This window comes from Siniperca chuatsi, linkage group LG14 (assembly GCF_020085105.1).
Source record: "Siniperca chuatsi isolate FFG_IHB_CAS linkage group LG14, ASM2008510v1, whole genome shotgun sequence".
NCBI lineage: Eukaryota > Metazoa > Chordata > Actinopteri > Centrarchiformes > Sinipercidae > Siniperca > Siniperca chuatsi.
In genome coordinates this window covers 6,240,168-6,261,611 of record NC_058055.1, presented here as the reverse complement: position 1 = coordinate 6,261,611, position 21,444 = coordinate 6,240,168, and the positions used below count along the sequence as shown (strand labels likewise).

The 21,444-nt window shown below is 39.6% G+C and overlaps 2 protein-coding genes across 5 annotated transcripts; both read right to left on the bottom strand.

Moving 5' to 3' along the window:
• Positions 1 to 3: 3 nt before the first annotated feature.
• ankfy1 (ankyrin repeat and FYVE domain containing 1) lies at positions 4 to 12,881 on the bottom strand. 3 transcript variants are annotated; one of them, XM_044223889.1, is made up of 25 exons: positions 12,749 to 12,881; positions 10,735 to 10,942; positions 10,256 to 10,374; positions 9,661 to 9,796; positions 9,383 to 9,506; positions 9,101 to 9,250; positions 8,819 to 8,984; positions 8,326 to 8,530; positions 8,145 to 8,213; positions 7,558 to 7,760; positions 7,356 to 7,453; positions 6,580 to 6,781; positions 6,327 to 6,425; positions 6,045 to 6,198; positions 5,631 to 5,799; positions 4,773 to 4,891; positions 4,362 to 4,518; positions 4,007 to 4,207; positions 3,723 to 3,899; positions 3,461 to 3,608; positions 2,663 to 2,753; positions 2,309 to 2,433; positions 2,060 to 2,206; positions 1,832 to 1,922; positions 4 to 1,708 (listed from the first exon to the last, which is right to left on the bottom strand). In XM_044223889.1, the coding sequence occupies exons 1-25, from the start codon at positions 12,756 to 12,758 to the stop codon at positions 1,576 to 1,578; spliced, it is 3,501 nt and encodes a 1,166-aa protein (XP_044079824.1). In that variant the 5' UTR covers positions 12,759 to 12,881; the 3' UTR covers positions 4 to 1,575. The 3 variants fall into 3 exon arrangements, with proteins under 3 accessions (XP_044079824.1, XP_044079825.1, XP_044079826.1); XM_044223890.1 differs by having other exon boundaries at positions 12,656 to 12,756; XM_044223891.1 differs by lacking the exon at positions 12,749 to 12,881 and adding an exon at positions 12,496 to 12,607.
• Positions 12,882 to 13,517: 636 nt separating this feature from the next.
• Positions 13,518 to 19,974, bottom strand: ube2g1a (ubiquitin-conjugating enzyme E2G 1a (UBC7 homolog, yeast)). 2 transcript variants are annotated; one of them, XM_044223894.1, is made up of 6 exons: positions 19,727 to 19,974; positions 17,631 to 17,733; positions 17,381 to 17,478; positions 16,532 to 16,569; positions 16,102 to 16,221; positions 13,518 to 15,299 (listed from the first exon to the last, which is right to left on the bottom strand). In XM_044223894.1, exons 1-5 carry the CDS (start codon positions 19,770 to 19,772, stop codon positions 16,135 to 16,137), a joined length of 372 nt encoding a protein of 123 aa, XP_044079829.1. In that variant the 5' UTR covers positions 19,773 to 19,974; the 3' UTR covers positions 13,518 to 15,299; positions 16,102 to 16,134. The 2 variants fall into 2 exon arrangements, with proteins under 2 accessions (XP_044079829.1, XP_044079828.1); XM_044223893.1 differs by having other exon boundaries at positions 16,532 to 16,710; positions 19,727 to 19,965.
• Positions 19,975 to 21,444: the final 1,470 nt, after the last annotated feature.

Below are 21,444 nucleotides of genomic sequence, written 5' to 3'. Positions count from 1 at the left end.
GCATTGGTTTTTGATGACCTTTATGTAAAGTTGTCCTCCCTTTCTCTAAAAGGATACACCAGGAAGAGACAGGCTAGATATCTGAGCATACAGATACAATATAATGTGCATAAAAGATTAAACAATGTGCATAAAAGATTAACAGAGGCAAGATTTAGGTTTGTCACAATGACAAGCACAAACTGCATTAAAGTACAAAACAGGTGTAGTGGTCAAAAATATCACACATTTATCTGTACAATTTAACAATACTTAAAGAGGCCCCACTACTTGGCCGTCCCTCTACTCCACATTCTCCCCAATGATCGGAAATGCCATGTGATCTTGATAAAGTGCACCTGTTAGGCTTAGAAATCAAGAAGCGTTAAATGCGATGTGTTAAGACAACTTGACTTGAGGCAACATTGTGGGGACCTATGATCTTCCTATGAGGATCCTCATGGCAGATCAAAAATGGAATGTAATCATTTGGTGACTGATTCTGAAATATGATTTATGATTATGACAATGACATGTAAAGGCTACAAATTAAATGACATGCATTGGCATAATAGACATTTCTGTAACTGAGGATGAGGATTGTTGAGAGAATTTTGTTTTGGGGACCACATCATGTTAAAATAGGCTTTCTCAGGTCACATTTTCCCAACTTGCCATGTTAAAAAGTAAGCATTCCATTTAATTTGGCTACTGATGCCTGCACATGATAGATTATGTACCAATCATGGAAAGAAACAATCCCACTTCATGAGTAATTTCATTTTTGTCCAGTTGTTCCATCTTTCACCTCTAACAATAAAGTAATACAATGTCAGTGTTATAAATCCGAATCTAGCTAGATTAGATCTCATTTGGAAATAATGGTCATTTAAAAAATAAGTTGAGTTGCTTTCCCTTTAAATCCCCCTTGTCTGTCCCACTTTATCCAGTCAATACAGAATTGGTGTGACAGAACAGTGGAAGATTACAGAGAACATGCTGATAGTTCAGTCTTTGTAGATCTAGTGACTTGGGGCATTTTATAGTTTTACTCAGCTCTCATATAAATGTAAGTATTCATTTTGTAGCATTAATTTTTTTTTTGTCTTTGGGCATGTCACATAGCATGAAGGCTGCTGATGGTGAACTATCCCAACAGAGAACAGGAAAACCCCCAGAGTTGATTTGATCATTGTAATGTTCATCATTGAATTGAAATGTCATACATACAGCAGCTACCTGCTTGTGATAATAAGAACCAATCATTACAAACACTATTGAGCTTGGGAAACCGATTAACAAACTCAGTCCAGCCATCACTGAGCTGGAGAGCTGCTTATAAACACTTTAAGATTCTTTGATCAAAACAGAAACAAAAAGACAATGTTTCACTTTCTATTTGAAACGTCCCCCTAGAACATTAATAGTTTTTCATAGAATGGAAGAGTATAACGGTGATGGTCCATAACTGTCCAGGAATCTCTTGTTAGTATGTCCTGCGACTGATGTCCCTTCTCCTGGTGTGCCTGAATAACTGTGGCAAGTTGGGCCTGGCATGGCCACTGTCAGAGGGTGGAAGATATCCAGGCCACTGCATTACGATACTCCACCCAGAGTTAATACATCAAAGCAGATGTCACACACCCTCACCGGCTTGTTCAAATCAAACTTGATGATGGGTATCTCCTTTATAGAGCACTTGTGGCACAACAGGCGCCCACAGTGGCGGCTAGAGTTAACAGTCAAGGAGACGCAGGATTAATCATACAGTTTGACACAAAATGAAAACACAAGAGAAATGAATAAAGTATAATAAAAAGAAGAATTAAGAATAAAAAGCCATACTACTAACCAGTGATGTTTCCGTGTTGTAACACCAAACTTGGCAGCACATTCATAGCAGTTGGACCCATCACACCAAGGGGGCTCTTTGGACAGCATATCTAAAACAAATTAAGAAAAAAATAAATAACTCAATTACTTAGTTATTAACCCAGAGATCACCCTATCAGAGTATGTCACTGAATGTGGGGCTATCATTTTAATATTGCCTGATGGCTAATGAAGTGTGAAAATGTACCTAGAAGGCGGAAGAGCAACTGTTTGGTTGCAACTTGGTAGTTGAAAATGTTGATGCCCTGATTATTATTGATGCCCAGTCGAGCCCCAGCTCTCACAATGGCACGGCACAGGTTTGCATTTCCTTTCATGTAGGCCAGGAGCAGAACTGCAATAAAATACAAATCAGTCATTCTTTCACAAGTGTATCACTGGTATTAGTATTCTATTTGTATACTGTTAACAATAATAATCAAGCAAGCTACAGTACCCGTGTTCCCTTCATTATCTGGTTTGTCCAGAGGGTATTCAGGCATACACTCCAGGAACAATTCAAAAATGGCAGCGGCGTTCTCTTTCCCATAATGGCCTAGTACATGCATTGGTGACTGACCCCTGAGCAGACATAATACGATGTAAAGGAGACAGGCAAGTTGACATTATAGTCTACAAAAGGTTATCTGGTAAGTTTAAAAAAAGTTACACTTTCTACATTTGTAATATTCTGTTTGTGTCTATCGCAATTTCTGCATTCTATCGTGTTAGTGTTGCTGCTGCAATGACCGAAAAGTTTGAACTTATTGATCTCAAGGAAACATCTGACTGTGAAAGAAATTGAGTGTACCTGAGATTAAAGGCCTCAGCATCAATGTTGGACTCTGTGAGAAGGGTTCTGACATTGTTAAGGCGGCCCTGCATCACAGCCAGATGCAGAGCTAGGGAGACAAGAAAGACGGACAAAAAGATTCAAATGTTATTCACAAGGATTATGGTATGTTGGGGTGGTGGAATAATAATGAATAATCAACTAAACAACAGAGAACAGTAACTCCAACTGGATTTTTTAAAGCTCAAATCAATGACTCCTTTGAACAAAGCAATATCTACAGACAAGACTAAAACCAGTCCCGTTAGGACAGTCCTCTATTGTACTCTACTATGAGTAACTCATACCATATTGTGTAAAAAGGGTTTGGTGTGAACTTAACATGTAACAGCCACAGAGGGGAGCATCCACCAATTGCAGGTGTGCAAATTACTGATGTTTGCATGGTCAGCTTCAACACAGCTAGTTACTATAGATGCCTTGTTGAGTCATTGCACCAAAATATGACAGCTGCGTCAAAGGTGGTCAGACACTTCAGGGACAGGGGTTTCTATTATTCTGGTCACTGATGATAATGATTGAATGATTTCCCTAAACATAAAGATGTACAGTTCCTCAACATACTTTCAGTGAGCTTTCTGAAATTGCTGTGTAATGACAATCTTTACTGTGAATATTGGTATTTGGAAGGCATCCCACTTTATGTTGGCTAAGGACTGATAACTAAACTGTTCTGTTGTATTGAATATTATTGTAATCTCATTATTGTTTAGACTGGAAATTGGATAATAATAAAGAATATTAAAAAAAAGGTACCATTATTGCCATTCTCATCCTCAGCAGCAAAGTCTACACCATTCTCCAGCAACACAGAACATATAGTGGCCAGGTCCTGCTGAGCAGCCAAATGTAGTGCTGTCTGCCTATGTTTGGTCAGCTCATTTACTTTGGCTCCGGCAAGCAGCTGGAAGCAGAAAAATGCAAAATAAAAACAGTATCAAGTGCACCACTCTTTAAATCACGCTTAATTTGGCATGAATAGTAAATGCAGAAGACCAAGAAAATCTGAGGTTCCTACCAGATTGCGGACAATGATCTCAGATCCAGCCTGGACAGCCAGGTGGAGAGGGGTGAGTTTGGCTGCATCCTGAACCCTGGAGTTGACATTAGCTTGGACACTGATGAGGAACAGGACACTTTCAATGTCTGAATTTTGCACAGCCACGTGGAGAAAATTACGCCCTTTGTTGTCCACCTGGACAGAAATAGAAGTTTGAGGTCAGGAGAGATTAATACTTTAACTGTACATCACTTTTCTAAGCACTACAGTGAGACAAACTGGTGCATTTTTGTCAGCGCTACCTGTTCTGCAGCACCTGGCTCCCTCTTGAGGATTGCCTCTGCTGCCTTATTGTTCTTGTGTGTCATGGCACAGGCGAAGGGGGTCATTCCTTGGCGGTCGCGAATGTTGAGACGGATGTCTGGGTGGGAAATGAGGAGCTGTATAATGACGTTGTGCTGGCTGCTAATAGCAGCATGGATGGGAGCTCTGCCCTCTGCATCCTGACAAAAATGAAAAGAGACAGGATTAAACACTTGGGAAAAGAGCATGTTTACAACTCACTTAGTAATCTCTCATTAGCTGTATGCTGCAGTGGCAGGAAAAAGTATTAGTAGTATCAGACAAAAATGGACCCACTGATGTGACAGGACTGACCTGTGCATTAACATTCGCACCAAACTCTAGAAGGCACTGCACCACCTCCTCCAATCCCCAGCTGCTCGCCAGGTGGAGGGGCGTTTGTCCATCTCGGGCTTCTTCGTCTCCTTCGCCGTTAGGACCTGGCTGCCTGGGGCTGTTCACGTCACAACCACTATACACACATAAGGCAGACAGTAAGTTAAGACAGGTAGCTACATCCATCTCACTAACACAGCAGACAGGTTGCTAGTTTTAGATTATATTTTTATCTGCACCATAACTTTAAATTGGCAAAACTGTTAAAAACTGTGAGGTTTTCTTAGCAATATTTTGCCCATTTGCAAAAGATGCACAGTTTGGACACAAATGTGTATTAACAGCTAGGATTAGGTTTCCCAAACCTAAATGGTAAGGAGATTGGCAGACCTGCGGATGAGGAAGCAAGCAGAGACCTCATTATTCTCATCAATAGCTCTGTGCAGGAGGGTCTGTTGGCAGCCAGAGGGCCCTGTGCTCCAACAAGTCGCATCACAGCCATGGCGGACCTAGGTGGGACAAACAGGACTCAAACAGTCAAGATGCAAGAAAATATTATTCTTTCCCAGCCAGAAATCTATAAAACATCTATGCAGCCTATAACAAGGCTTGAATGCAGACTAAGTGCTACAGGTGTGAATACAGGTCTCTATAAGGTTTTGTGCAGCTGTTTGGCTTCAGAACACCAGTGATTTACAGTCATTTTGTTTTGTTTTTTTCCTTTTGGTAACCAATCCTTGTTTACTTAAGTTAAGTTTTGTTAAGGTCTTTATTTGTCATAGGCACAACAATTACAATGAAGCGGTCATTGGCAATGAAATTCTTGTTCTCAGGCTCCCTCCAACAATGCTCATACAAAATGTACAGAGGAAAATCACACAAGTAAATGAGAAAAAGAGAATCTAAGATAGACCGATGAAGGCTGACGTAAGTCCTTTTTTTCCAATTATAATTGTAACCCACGGGAAATTGTACTCTATCAATAAAGTACTTGATTAATATAAAAAGTACTTAGAAGTGCAGATAATTGCATGCACGTCCAAACTAAAGAGTGAACCTGAGAAACAAGATTGGGAATGTTTGCTGCCAAAAAGACAAACACATGCATCTATCCCTGAGGCGTCATCTTATTAAGGTTGGATTTTATCTTAATTAAAGTTTCACAACAGTTAACAAGTGGCAGTATACCAATGAGGAACAAAGCAGATACTACTATCTCTAAAATGGTTGCATATGCATTTGTCTCACCAGTGTTGATGCAATATCTTCCAGGCCATTTTCCAGAGCCAGCCACAAGGGAGGGTCCCCTTTGTCATTCACCACAGACATATCAGCTCCTCTTGTGCAAATGGCATCCACCACCAGTGGCAGCTGGTTACTGATGGCCAACTGTAGTGCTGTTTGTCCCTCCTGGGTCCTAGTAGTGGAGAAAAAAAATAGACATACAGATACAGAAGACTCTAGACCAATTTAAAAACTCTCCCCTCAAAATTCGTAACTGGATACTGGGAGATTGCTTAAATAATGCCCGAAATTAATTTGTCTCTCTCTACTGTTGGCTACCTAATAAAGGCATACAATGCTCAAAGCAATAATAAAAAATAAAACAACACTCTCTAGCTGCACAAATGCTTTACAATTGCAGTATAACCCAGGCGTTACCTAACATTGATGTCTGCCTGATGCTCAAGAAGGAAGAGGGCACTCTTGCTGTCCTGTCTTTGGATAGCCATGTGAAGAAGGGTTTGTCCATTGGACATAGTGTCATTGATAGAAGCCCCTGAGCCCAGCAGCTGAGCTGCTATGGTGTGCATACCTGACAGGGACAGATTGTACATGTTATACGTCACATGACATAACAAGGTTATGGCACTCCAAAGATCATTTTGATAATGCTAAATCGACTGTATTACAACTTCCCTGTGGAGGTGTAGTGCTGTGTACCTGTCCAGAGGGCCAAGCCTAGCACTGTCTGGTCCATGGAGTCTTTGAGACTGAAGTCTGGAATGATCTGGAAGTTGTTGGTGGCATGAAGTGCATTGGCTGCAATAGAGCCATCAAGGGAGAAATAAGTGGATCAATTTCAGGACGTTTGAGGACTAGTGATAACATGTGTAGTGAGGTAAAGCAGAAATCGCTTAACACACATTGCCATGTTTGAAGTTTAGTGTATAAAACTCCCAAAGCATATGCTGACCTTTTTGCTCGAGGATGACAGAGACCACATCTGGGTGGTTGTGAGCAATGGCCATGTGGAGGGGGGTCTGCATAGCCACACCAAGGGAGTCCTCAGGCAGAGCCTTCTGCGTCTGCAGGTTGGGGTTGGCCCCTTGCTGGAGCAACTCTGCTGTCAGGCTCGCCAGGCCACAGCGACATGCTGTATGAAGCGGGCTCTCACCCTGAAAGAAGGTAAAGGGATTAATAGCATCTTTATTAGTAACACATTCAAATTCATATATATCTTATGATTTAAGGATAAGTTATCAAGTTACTTTTTAAGGTCTGCAGATATAAAAATGAAGAAAGACTCAGATCGTGATTCATGACTGAAGTCCACTGCATGTTACACAGCATGTTACTGGTGCACTGGTGCCACACCTGTGATGCATTATATGAACTAAGAGATCTCTATAATAAGAAGAAAACAGTTATCCTCACATGGGGAGTACAATGTCATTTTTTAATTATATTATCTCATTTTACCCATGAATAAAATGGGGGTGATGAGAACAAAGCTGCAGTTGTAATTTTCTCCAGCTATCTGAAATGTTATATCCGAGTTGACATATTTGATGACTAACCGTGTTGTAACATGTTCTAACCTTAGAACAAAATTACACTGATTGACCTAAGAACACTGTAATAAAGTTAAGAATTTTAAACTGTTAAAAGGACATATTACCTGCACACTGGGTCCGATTACCAGAACTATGTCATTGTTAGGCTGTTATGTGGCCTAATATTCATACGCACCCATTTGTTGACATGGTTGACCTTTGCTCCATGAGTGGCTAGGAAAAGAGCAGCTGCCTCATTGTCTGCCCGAGCAGCCCTCTGCATGAGACAGTTTCCTACAAGGGATAAAACAAAGGGAGATGAGATGGAAATGTGTTCAAAAGGCACAAGCATCATTCCATTCAAGAAATGACTGCAATGTGAGGTTATTAAACAGCACCTGTGGTAGTGTCAGGCGCATCAGGATTGCTTGCTCTCTGGATAAGCTGGGCTGCAAAGCTATTCTCGTCAAACGACGTGCCGTTCACTACTGGTGCATCATCCTCAAATGGGTTTACTGAGGGGTCTGAAGACACGGTGATGTACTGCAGGGCCAGCCACAGAGCCGTGCTGCCCTCATGGTCCTTGAGTTCTAGGTCAAGCCTAACAAGTTGGACAGATTACATCAGGTTACATGCAGGATTGTCTTTAGAGTTAAATGATGACCAGGGTCACATAATCTTAAATATTTGTGCCTTCAAATGGGGTTGTGTTCATGAGAAATGTTTAAATTAAAATGTTCTAAATTCACGAGCTGTATACTAGTGTTTTTAAAAATGACAGTGTTGTAGTTTGTCAACACGGCAGAGAAAAAGAAAAAACATTTTCAAAAGGGAAATAAAAATCGTACATTATCCATTTTAGTCAATTAGTGAGCTACGGTGATCTTGTGAGTTCAATTAATTGAACACCATACATGCTGTGTGTGTGACTTTCCATGACTGAAGCAAACTTACTAATTCCATTTGAAGGCAGAATGTAACTCACTGTTTGCACTGTAGTAGCTGGTTGAACACTGGCTCATTCCCTGATGCCACAGCTTCATGCAACGGAGTTCTAAAAACGACAAAAGACAAAGCTGAAGCACCGTCATACTTTGCACGGCAGGCAAAAGGTAGCCACCTTTGCAATCCAATAAAGTCCATAAACCGAGAGCCCCGTGACCTACCTGCCCTTGCTGTTCTGCATGTTGGGGTTGGCTCCGGTCTTTAGCAGAGCCTCCGCAATTCGTGCCATGCCGCTCATCACTTCTGCAGAGTGTTTCTTGGGGCTAAAAGAACAGACCAGGTGAAGTGGGGTTTCCACCGCCCCCACTGTGGCTGCATTTGCCTGAGCTGAGTGACGAATCAGGAAGATGGAGGCAAATTCATCACCTGGAAGAAGAGGAAGAAACAGTCATGGAGAAAGATTTTCTGCCTTCATATATTAACTTCAAACTCTAGTGTTCACACAGTAACCAAGTCTGTACAAGAAAAAGCCCTGAATGGGTAGAGTGAAATTTAACTATATAAATTTAACTATTTATTGAATAATTTGTGGGTATCATGGTAGGTATATTTTGAAGTGAACACCGTGACAGCTAAGCCAAAAGCTTATTTGGACACCACTACAATAAACAGACATGGGTGACAAAAAGTGTAGTTACAATGACTCCCCCACACCTCTTTGGATGGCCTTATGCAGGAGGCTCCAGCCACTCTGATCCACCATGTCCACATCGGCTTTGTGGTTAACCAGAGTGGTGGCAATACTTTCCAATTTACGAGAGAGAGCCAGGTCTAGTGCCAGGTCACCGTTGTTGTCCAGTTCATTCAGCTTGCCAGGTAGCTGAAAACAAGAGATAACAACATTTTAACTTTTTTCAACCATGCTGGTTACACAGTAACAAGCAAAAAAACACTAGTTAGTAAGCAGCCAATAAAGGGCATCTGTGGGAAGCTGACCTGCGAGTCCATCTCAATGAGATAGAGAAAGACCACATCTTCTCGCTCAACTTTGATGGCTTTGTGGAGAGGATACTCTGTTTTAGACTTGATCATCTGGTACAGAAGTTGGGCACTCATGGTGCTGAAATCTTCTTTCCTCAGATCGTCCTTAATAACACAATCAATGAAACACGTAAAAGTGTTAGTGTCAAATATCTGAACTGGCCCATGATGGAAAAAGTCAACATAAAGTGTCCCATTTTCTAAAGATAGAAGCCTCAAAATCCATCTCTAACTCACCCAGTGACTAGCTATGATCTCCCCACAGTAGTTCATCAGGGTGTTGGCATGTAGCTCCTCAGCCGTTTGGTAGAAGCGAATGCAGTTCCTGACATTCACTGAGGACATTACGCCTTTTTCACACCTGTTCCAGTGGAGAAACAAATGTATTTCCGTGCCATTAAGCCACATATGTTGCTCTTTAAAATGTCATGCAACAGTAATGCTGCCACTAGCAACAATTAAAAGTTTAATTGCAGTCTGCAAAGCAAAAGTCTTTATATATGACTTGTGTTGACCTCTCTCTGAGCAGCTGAAGCTGGAAGCGGTTGGCCAGCTTCATCAAATCAATAAGAAAGGCATCATCCTCACAGAGTTCCAACTCATCGGTGTATGCCCAGCGCAACATTGCCATGGCGACCTCAGGTTTGCAATCTGGAAATCCATCAGGTCATAAAGTCAGAAATGTACAAAGAGTGATCAATTACTTATTTGCTGTAAATTCTGACAGATGATAAATTTCTATTTTCAGCCTTTGCAAACACTATACTTAACATAATCATTTTGGACAAATAATCAATTTTTTTGAAAAACTGGAATACCCTCTGCAAAAACATCTCTTTAGGGGTACTTTGACCTCTCTCAGGCAGTCATTTGCTCACATTTATATGAATTCAAACCTTACTTGGGGACCAAAACCTACCCAGAGCAAAACTGTGTCCAATACTGGACTTTGACAGTCTGCATAATCCACTCCAAAATAAATATTCGGTCATCATCTATTAACCCAAAAGTACATTGACTGACAGAGGTTGAGTAGGTAACGACGACTGGATTTTCATTTTGATTTAAGCTACTCCTTTAACACAGTGACATCACACCAGGGTTGCTCACCAGATAGGTCTAGTTCAGAGGTGGAGGCCAGGTTGGCCAGACTCCAGACATCACTACGAGCAGCCAACACAAACTTATGGGCACTGAGCTTCTCCCCTGCAACTTTCACTTTCAGGTCACTGCAAAAACAAATTCATCTGCATTCATCTCTGAAAAGTATATAAGTAAGTAAGTATACATCACACATATTCTAGGCCTTTAATGTCGAAACTAAGAAACAATGAATATCTGAAATTGAACTTTTAGAAAAATTCTCTCAATATGGCCTAGAACACTGAACAGCACTCAAAACACAACATGCTTTTCTTGGCGTTATGTGAGCCCATCAACTGCAACAATGTAGCAGCATAGACTGGTCGTATCACACAGCACATAGCAGAGCAGACACACACAACTATATAATGACATTTGCAGGACTGCTGGATTAGCAAAACCTTAAAACAAAACTCGTACCCATCCGTTCCAACCGTGATCCTCACCTGTACTGTTCCTGCTGATAGAGGTCGGCCACGATGTCCAGCAGACGGCTAATGAAGGTGTCTGCAACTGCAGGGCTGGAAGATCCCTGGCCAGAGGCCTGAGCAGCAAGCATGGCACAGCGCTTCTCTGTGTCGGCCAGCTTCTGCTGCATCTTCACATACTCCTGCCTGAGCAGGGCCAGGTGCTTCTGCAGCTTGGTCACCTCCTCTGTCCCACATCAGGGTAAAGGAGACAGACAGAGATACAAAAAGTATGTTAGAAAGACCCATTTCTGAACACAGGTTAAAACTGGACCCTGTGAAGCACCTTTCCCCTTAAAGTAAAGGGGTGGTCCAAAGTACAATGGTTCCAATATACAATAGCTAGTGTTTGGGACTTATTTTACGCAATTTATTTTCGAAAATATTATTACAAAAATATCTGTTGTTCATGGCAGTGACAATATGGCAGGGAAGAAGCATACCATAAAAAGGTTGTGAACTGGATTTGAGAAATGTGACATTAATTTTCATAATACTGGCCTATTTCTTTTTAAAAGCACTTTTCTGTGTCACCTAAGTTGCACAGAAAAAGATTTTCAGCATTGCCTGTATAAGGCATACAAGACGCAAATATCCTAATCTTAAGAGAATATGGCATATCTAAAGAGTATTTTTGTTTGGGCAAACCTTTCCCTCTTCCTCTAAGTGAAATACACTTTCTACAGATCTTCATGTTTCAACAGTAATTCATGTCTCAGCCAAGATTCCACAGAGTTTCGCTGAGGCCCATTTCCTTCCTTTAAACCAGTAAAGTTTCAGTAAGGAAAGAATGCTGAGGAGGCACGTTACATTGTCCTCCCTTGTAAACCGTTACTGGCACAGCTACTGGTCATGAGGAACAGAAGGGGGGTGTTTCTGAAAACCACCTGATCAGCTCAACACAGGAAGGGCGATATGGTGAAGCAGCAGCTTAGGTCCAATTAACCAGCCACTGTACAAATCCTTATAATATACTAAAATCCACCTGCGTTCTGCAGGATTTAGCAGGAATCACTAATGCATTGGCAAAGCAAATATTGACCTAATGCTCAGGAAAGTTCATCCTAAGACAACTGTACATACAGCGACCTCTCAACATTTAAAACAATGCACCATAAACAAAACTTGTATAAAATGCACTCCATTTCGTCAGGACCTGTGTTCAAAGCAATAACTTAATGTAAATACAAGACACAATGAAAATTCAAACAACAGAACACAGGCAGTAGCAATGGAGGAGCTGCATGCATACACAACCCTAACACCACGGATTGGAGTGTTTGTTGTCTGGATTCAAGTTGGTAAGTAGATTTCCCTTAAGAAGGAACACACAGCAGACATTCCCTTATGTCTGGGCCAAATATAGGTGGTGCCCTTGGCCATGGCACTTCTGCCAGGTGGTGCAGATGATGGCTTACAGTGAGAGACACCTATCCTCTCCGGTGAAGTCTTCTGTCCCGTTTTTACCGTCCATTTCATCGAACTGATATCAAATTATGTTTGTTTTTTTAAAGTATGTCTTCACGAAATAAACAGCGACAATTAACGAAGCGTTAACGGTTACTGAAATTATAAGGTTAGATAATGTAGCCAGTTTGATGCGATCCATGACGTGGACATTTAGCTAAACATCAATAACGATACCTGCAAATTCTGTAAAGTTAACATAAGGGCTTTTTCTTAAGTACGAAACCAGCAATCTGCCTAAACAAAAAAAATGTTCTCCGCAGTCCAACCCACCAACATCTCTTGTAACTCGGCTAACTCGTAACTATAAAATTCAGCTAGCAACATCAACGAGAGCTAACGACAAGGCTTGCTCACTGGCAAGCTGAGTATGACAAGACAAGTGTCGCAGTGATTCGTATTTTCAACCACACACAATGCACGGTTTATTCACCTGCCAAGACACTAGTTGAGTCAGTTCAACAATTCAACAAGCATACGAGGATAACAGGGAGTGTACTACATTGTCAAAAAGCCAATCTCATACCTTCCGCCATGTTGCTCAGCGTTAGCTCCGTGGCCTGATGGTCTCTATCGCGATATGACGAAGAGGTAGATAGTAGGCAGTGGTGCTGCGTTCAAGTGGTGAAGTAGTTCTGCAATACCTATAACCATTATTATTCTTACACGGAATTAATTATATTATTATGGTGCTAGTTGTATACACGTGGCTTAATTCACAACAGGTTAATACCAGCGCTGACGCTGATGACTTTCTATACTAAAGGATAAAATATGTTAACAACTTAAGGAATTTTCTGTCACTTACAAAACATAATTCCTCGATTACAGCTCATATAGTCTCTTATGATTTCATATGGAGGACTGTCTCCATTGACCAGAGCTGAAAAGAGTTTCTGACCCAAAACGATTCAGTATATACGTTCAAACTGATGAACGGTTGTCAAACTTATGTTGCCTTCAGGTGCCCCTGCTAACTCTAAGATGACAAGTCGTAACGTTACTAATGTGCCAGGCATATTTCCACAGTAGGCAGTGTGCTCCAAAGATATCGAAGTACACAGTGGATTCAATCCAAGTCCCCTTATACATAATGCTACGATTACAATAAATGCAAAGACTGACTCATTTATGGCAAGAGGCACATCTCATTTATCTGATAGTGAATGAAAAAGAAACAGGGAGATCATATGGGATTTAGTTTGTGTGACAATTAAAATTCTAAAACTTTCCTAGTTGACAGTGATTGTGGAGAGGCAAGACTGGACAAGATAAACCATTTACACACCTACAGGTGTCTGTGAACCGCAAATAAATATATTTTGTATACAGTTAACCTGCCATGATGTTACAGTAGCTCTGATGACTCATATTTGGCTGTGTGGTTTGTCATCAGCAACATTTGATTCATTTAGTGACTACACCCAAAAGGAAGGAAAAAAACTGTGAATATAAACAGTTGACTAGCAGAGTCTATAAAAAATTAGCAGAATAGGGAACTACATGCTCTTAGCACAAGCCCCTAAATCCATGATAAGCAGTTCATGTAAGAAACATTATACAAAAATATGATTTTAAGAGTGATCTCGCAGACAAAACATATATTAAAGTTTAAGCTCATGAAACATTGTCATATTAACTGTCTAAATATCGGCAATATTTTGTGGACATTTTGTTTGAAATACTGGAAAAAAACACTGTGTACGTGAAAGGTTTCTGTTGTCTGTCATGAGCAATATGTAATCCGTGTTGTATCTAAAACACACCTGAATTAAATACACAAGTAAATATTGAAAACAAGTCATATTTTAGAAGAACTCACTACAGGCGACAGGTTTCATAACATGAAAAATATACATCAGTATTTTGTCTTTGTACATTAGGCAAAACTGCAATAGTTCAGTGAACAGAATAATCATGAGATTGTGGATCAGGGGAAAGAGCGACAAAACAAAATGGGCAAACATACGGTATACACAAACACTCGAACATTCTCAAATCCAAAAACATTCAGCGCACCCCCCCCCCCCCAAAGAAAAGTACGATGAAGCATGCATAACAATTCCTACCGAGGACAACACAGACAAGGAAAAGAGAGGCTGCTAAAATAACAGAATATTGGAGAAGAGGACTTCAAATTGTATCAGGATATCAAAAATGAATGTGTACACTTCACACTAGGGGAGTTATTGCTACACCAAATTGTTACCAATACCCTAATTATACAGATTCCCTGTGTACTGGCTATTAAATAAATTCATACATAGGTGGTACACAATTTCTCCATCTTTTTTCAACATTTTTTAACACTTGTTCAATGCAGGGTGAAGTGGCCAAGCATTTTATTAGGAGGCACTTTTGAAAAAAGATAAACAAAATTTAGCATGCACAAAAATTAAGGGGTATGTTGCCTTTCTTAAGTCATCTGAGCAGGATGGTAAGACTTCTAACCGATAAAGAAAAAGAAAATCATTCAGGTACACATATGATGTTGAGTTCTGAGAGTGTTAAAGAACCCACAAGCACAGCTGTGTATTCTAATATGGCGGTATTCCTCAAAAAACCCTTCATCAGTCACGTCATTCATGTCTCACTTGACTCAATCAAGCTCTCCACAGGGGACATTCTTCCAACAGCATCACATTTCTCTTTCTATTTAAGACCTCCTGTTAAAACAATCTGAAGAGAACTAATGCATGCTGGACTTGAGAAAGGAAAATGGACAAAAATAAATCTATCTGAACCAGCGCTATTCATTTGGTCTAAGTGTCTTGATGGATGGAAAGGGAGCTTATATATTATCCAGTTTAGTCTGTGCTATATACATGTCTTTACAATATCTTCCTGAATGTTGAAGCAGTTCATAGACTTGAAAAATGTTTTATCATCTTCTGGGTTGTTGTGTTTTTTTGAGTTGGCACTTGCTTGGCGGTTTTCTGTCAGCCTTGGTTGTCACTGTTATGTTCTATTGCAGCCTACAGTAGCCAGTCTGTTCCTGCCAAAATAAAGGAGGACAAGCCTGACGACAGGGTGGAAGAGTGCAGGAAACAGTGCCATGTTGATTTTCAATTGGAGACCTGTGGGAAAGCACACAATAAATAACAGAAAAATTGTTAGGAAGCAGCAAGACCAATCACACAAGTCATAACGTCAACAAATATTAAATGATAAAAAGGGCAGCAAAAGATCTGCAGTATGTTAGACCAGCTGAGTGTGCAAGTCAAAGTTAAGGTGTCAATCTATACTCATTGTTACTTTTAAATCTATACAGTTTGACACTTGTTGAGTAGCACCACAGGGTCAGATGACACAGTGTGTGACTACTTCAACTGATACAAACCCTTTCATCTGAATGGCCAGTTACACTGTGAAAAAATTTGTTTCTTATGCCTCAGTCAAGTGAATATCATCTAACGTACTTAATATAACAAAGGAAACAGAGGACATTCACTGACAAATCAGAAACATCAAAGATTAAGTTTGTTATGTAGTAGTAGTAGTGTTAAAACTGATCCCCACTCCCTTAACAGCCACAGCATAATCTACAGTACAATGGGTGAACCCAATAACAGCAACACATGTCCGCCCTTTGCAATTGTGCAGCTGATTGTGTAAAAATGTTAAAACAGTGTAATAGGTTAACTGAACTCAGTGGTAATTGTTATGTTAGTTAATGGTGCAAGAGAGGCCCAAGGGGTAAATTCTAAGTTTAAAGCACTGGTAATAAATCTTTATGTTAACAATCCACATTACATTTGGACTACAAGACATTTTTACTTAAATTGACCTGGTGCAATAGGCAGCCATTTCTGAGCAGCTGAAGTTAGTTGTGATTTGTGAACCAAAGGTTTAAAAAGGGATAAAGTGAAGAATACTTGCCCTGAAAACATGAAGCTAGATCCTTGCTAAATATCACTCAAACGCAGTCTCTTGGCTTTTTCGTACACAGCGGGCAACTTTCCTTTTGAATGCGCCGTGTCTGTCCTCCCTCCATTCTTTCTGCAGAGGGGAAAAAAGGTAAAGACAATTCAGTTGCTATAACTATATTTAGAGGATCACTCAAAATAATTTATAGTTTTTATATAAAATCAAAATTAATTAAGAATAAATTAATTATGTATTTTTGTCATATATTTACTATTTAATGCCATCCAAAACACACACCTGCTTGATTTTACTGAAATTTGTGGTTTTAAAAGGACAAACATTTAGGCATGAGATGACTATCAGATGTTGTTTTGAATATAAAGCACATCCATTTTTCTCAAATACCATTTCTAATCAACTGTTTTTAAACAAGTAAACTTACTGCAGCATCCACATTGGCTGGTGAGTCACCATTTGGGTCTGCCAACATAGAGATAACACTAATCATGATGGTTTCCACTGTGTGGATAGGCAGCCAGCGTTCCTCTGGTTTCTCATAGCCATACTTGTCCTCCCCAGGCTCGTGCAAAATTGAAATACATACATCTCCATTCTTGTCAACTGGAAAAAAAAACATGTAGAATACAATTTATGAAGAAGAAAATGCTTTTGCTATTCCTATGGTATAATGGATGTTAATGCTCGCTTTCAAAAGTAATTTACATAACATTTAGCCAGTCAGCTACCAAACTGATTAATTATATTGTTTATAGACAGCCTTATACTACATAAGAAAAAATCACCTAGCAACATACTATAAACACACAACCTGTAAAACTAACATGTTATAAGAAATACTGACTAAAATATAATTTATATCCAACCTAAAGCTACTCAATTTTCTCCAAGGTGACAATAGTGCATTTGAGTTTATTTTTGTTACATCAGTTAAACTGTTTGAAGTTGACTCTGGTAGACTCTTACTGACCATGCTGTGGAAAAGTATTCCTCGGAATGTTTCTTTAATTAAAAAAAAAAAAAAAAAAAAGGCATCTGAAGATTATGAACTAATGCACTGAATTTGCATGGAATGAGCTTTAAGTTGAACTCCTATTTAATGAATTGCATGTAAATATTCCTTGGTATTAACACATCTCACATAACACATTACTAAAATGGAACACTAGGATATATTTACATCTTTGAGAGGGATGTAACTTCCACTTCCTCAAAGAGGTCTTGCTACAAACAGAGGCAAATATAATTCACAATGTGCAACACCTGTACCTACCATTAGGGTGCCAAATATCTGTAATAAATTTCATTTTAGGTGGCCTTAGAGGGTAGTCTTTGGGAAATGTCAGATGAGCTTTAAACACACCACCTTCACTGTGAACAAAAAAGATCAAAGAGAAAAATTAATATAATACGTAAATATTGTACAAGTTTCAAAACAGAGAAGCAATTCGAGTTGTACAGAACACAACATGATACCGAATCTCTCCTACTATATCTCATGTATAACAAAGTAATGGACTCACTACAGTGTGTCTGGAGGCCCGATGATAAGGACTTCCCATCTGTAGAGATCATTATCCTCGATCAGGCCTGCTGAGAATCCTTCCACTGGGTTTTTGTTCAGCTCTAGATAAAAAAACAAATGCCAAAGTGAAATCGCCATTGGCTCTTATCATTGTACCTACAGTATGTTAACCAGACTGACGTTTTGCTTTTCTGAAGACTGCTGAGGGGACAACATAACCCTTGACTTAGGAGGCCTTGCTTGGGGGCAGTATGATGCTGAAACCACACACCACCCTAATAGTCCAGGGCCAACTCTTTCTGCATCACACTGCAATTCTCCAGATATATACTGCACTTTGAAACGCCTAACTTTATACATTTACACACTCAAATACCTTACCCACTTACATAGGTTGTGTTAGAATACTGATTCTGACCAGAAATCAGAAATCTTGTTAGAGATCAGTGTGTGGTACTTTTAGGCAACTTACTGAGGGAGGAAGTGTGACAGTCCTATTTGTCTGTTACCATGACATCTCAAATACTACTACTAAATTTAATTGAATGTTACACATGGGTCAAGGATAAACTGATTAATTTTGGTGCAGATGATTCCGATAGATTTATAAAGAATTTTGTTTCACTCATAATTTCTGAACTGTGAGGCATAAAAGAAAAATGATCTTTCCTAAATTCAAGAAATCTAGGGGGAAAAGAAGTTTACAGAAACAAATACCCATATAGGCCCTCACCATCTACACAGATTTTCACACACTTTGCCACCACTCCTCCATCCAATCTTCATCAAATTTGGTATGTAGCATATTTGAATGTCTGGCCCCCCCAAAAGTTATTAATTTTGTGATATTCCATGAAAATTCTTATAGGTATTGCAAATGCCATAAGATGTCATAATTCTTGAACTGAATAGTGAGAAACTGTAACCAAATATAGATCATGTGCACATACCAACTACAAGATCCTGCAAGATTTGGAGGGCTTTCACCAACAGCTGGCTCTACAGCAACAATTTGGCCATAACTCAGAGGTCATGAGTCGAATTCAATTTCAAATTTTGTATAATAATACATTAACTGGAATGACTTAGGGATTCTACAAAAATCTGTATAACTGTCTATCTATGTGTACTGTGATGCAGATCCAGATATTTTGACAATTAGTTACCTAATTTCAATCAAATCCCACTCAAAACATATTCAGGTCCAGGTCAATTACCCATCACTGTGGAGAGAATATCTCGAAAACTATAAAGGCGCACATTATGTCCCTGACAGGTTGCATATGGAATTTACAATCTTAACCAAAACCTGAAATGTAACGTTAGCATTAGTGCTATAAACTCAAAACGTTATATGTGTTTTCGGCTCGGCTGCTTTTATCGGCTAATATCAGGGTAGAAACATTTTATTCGCAGCTGACTCTGCTAAAATAACAAATAGAGATAATGCGAGATTAACATTATTTAGCTTGTTAGCTCGGCGTGTTGAAGCTAACAACACTGACAGCAGCTAACTTTAGCCTACAGATGTAGCGAGTTGGCTAAATATGTTAATAATTTAATATTGTTAGCAAGGGAAAATGGGTCAACTAGTTACTTAAATTTATACATACATATAGTAACTAGCATTACGTAAATCACATAACTAGCAAACACCATGTCTACAAAAATGCTCAACACCACTTGTTATGTCGGTTAAAATATATGTAAACATTTAGTTAGCCGGCTAGAGGCTAACGCTGGGCTAACTGCTTTTAGCTAGCCCGAAGCTAGAAAGTCGTTGGGACTTCTGACAGCGGCTTTCAACTGAAATCAGTATGCAACGTCGAAACAGACATCTAAATGAGTTGGTCTCCCAACACACTGAAAGTGTTTATTTGGCAAGAGAGTAGTGTTTCTGTCGGCTTCCACTGCTATAATCTCCACGCAGTTTATCTGTCATGGGACGTTAACGTTGTTTTAGTGTGGAAGGTTCAAGAAAACAGTCTGCGCCCGCACCATCGTTTGAATCACAGCTAACGGCAGCGTTCGCGCAAGTGCCATCGTTAGCTAACGTTAGGCAGCCAGCATCAGTTAACACCAAGGTTTAATTACCTGCAAGCTGTCTCCTGAGTAACAGCGCTGACTGAGGCTCTGTCATAGTTTAGCGAATGTAATGCAGCTATGTTCAATGGTTATATTTTGAGGTAAAAGCGTTAATTTAACGTTCACCAAACAGTACTCCGTCCCCTCTATTTTCCGTTTAGCATTCTCGTCATTCTTCTTCTTCTTCTTCTTCTTCTTCGTCGTCGTCGTCGCCGCCGCCGCCTTCTCCTGCTACTGCTGCTGCTTCTTCTTCATCGTTGAGATTTTACAGCAGCCGGCATCCTTATAGATGCATTACTGCCATCTTCTGGATATTCCTTCGATTTCCGTATTCTCTTAGATTATTTTAGACTATGCTGTCCTTCACAAAAACAAAAAATATAGTAAAATAAAATAAACTTCTTCTACCTTGTCTTTGACCTCTTCAATCCAGTATGCTTTTCTTCCTGTGAATGACTCTTGACGTTGTTCACCAAGAGTAGTCCGATGTTTTCCTGTAATGTGCAGTGTGCTGTTGAAATTACCATTTCCTAAAATTAATCTGGTCATTATTACTTCCAATTTTCAACTTCTCCCCCTATATCTCATATTAACTCTATTTTGAATTGGCTCTCACTCTTTATTTATTTTCTTCCACCTTTAGCATCGCTCTATGATTGGCCTGTTCAAGCTGGACTATCACCACACAAGCCAGCCATATATAATTAAGGCATCACTACTAATGTCAAATAATAAATGTAGGAATCTGACTATATGAAAGATTAATCAAAGACTGGATGACATTTTGTCCCAGAGGTGCCCACTCTATGTGAAAGATTTGTCATTGTCAGTATAGCTCTGAATCAATGGCTGTCTACTGAAGAGTGATTATCAATAGGCTAAACTTTTCTCAAATAGGATTAGGTTGTGTAATCTTTAAACAATGTGAGTGTATCTGACTGCATTTTCTTGTGGCAAATTATGGTAAATCCCTTGATGTGTTAAGATAAGAAATTAGTGAGGTCCAGGTGTCCTGCCAGGTTAGTCACCTGTAGCCTCTGTTCTCAAAGTCAGTTACACATTGGAGCACTTTGAGATGGAAAGTTTGGATCTGATCCTTTTTCTGTAGAACATGAAACAAATAAAGAAGGTCGGACCATTTCTGATGTTTTGACTGTTTGTCATTTATACTGGTCATACTTGTGTATTGTGAGGATACATCAGGGCAGTGCCTGTATGGTGGATACATTGTAAGTTGGTGTTTGCTTGTTTTATTCGCTGGGCTGCACCTATAATTTCCCCATCAAATCACTTAGTTAGCTCACAGGATGAGACTCACTCTGATAGGCTATAGTCGTGCATGAACACTGAACCCCCATGAACATTTTCAGCTTCATCAAAGCGGTTTGATATTGGATCTTAGTGTTGACTGTAATGCTCACAGTAGACACTAGATGCCGACAACTGACCTGATCCTAACAGCCCTCTACAAAATGATAGCTTGTACTAGTTGTACTTAATATTACCAGCACTACTTCTACAACTACTACCAATAATAATACCAATACTGGGGGGGAAATACTAATAGAAACATGAAGTTTTGGAAAAGCAGAAAATAAAATAAATAAAACCATATACAAATGCAAGTGTCATGTGATACACACAATTTGTTTAGGAAAGTGTAGGTTTTTAGGCCCACACATTATTCTCTTCATATCTTGTAGTATGAGATACAGTATGATATTAAC

Bases quoted from the DNA above. Each gene is read 5' to 3' on its own strand.
- ankfy1 (XM_044223889.1), bottom strand. The intron at 8,214-8,325 runs GTAGGTCACGGG...TGTCGTTTTTAG, and splicing joins ATGCAGAACAGCAAGGGCAG to AACTCCGTTGCATGAAGCTG. The intron at 2,754-3,460 runs GTACCTTTTTTT...TTGTCTCCCTAG, and splicing joins GGATGAGAATGGCAATAATG to CTCTGCATCTGGCTGTGATG.
- ube2g1a (XM_044223893.1), bottom strand. From the start codon at position 19,772: ATGACAGAGCCTCAGTCAGCGCTGTTACTCAGGAGACAGCTTGCAG. The intron at 17,479-17,630 runs GTGAGTCCATTA...TTTTGTTCACAG, and splicing joins GGGCCTCCAGACACACTGTA to TGAAGGTGGTGTGTTTAAAG. The intron at 16,222-16,531 runs GTAAGTTTACTT...TCCCCTCTGCAG, and splicing joins CAGCCAATGTGGATGCTGCA to AAAGAATGGAGGGAGGACAG.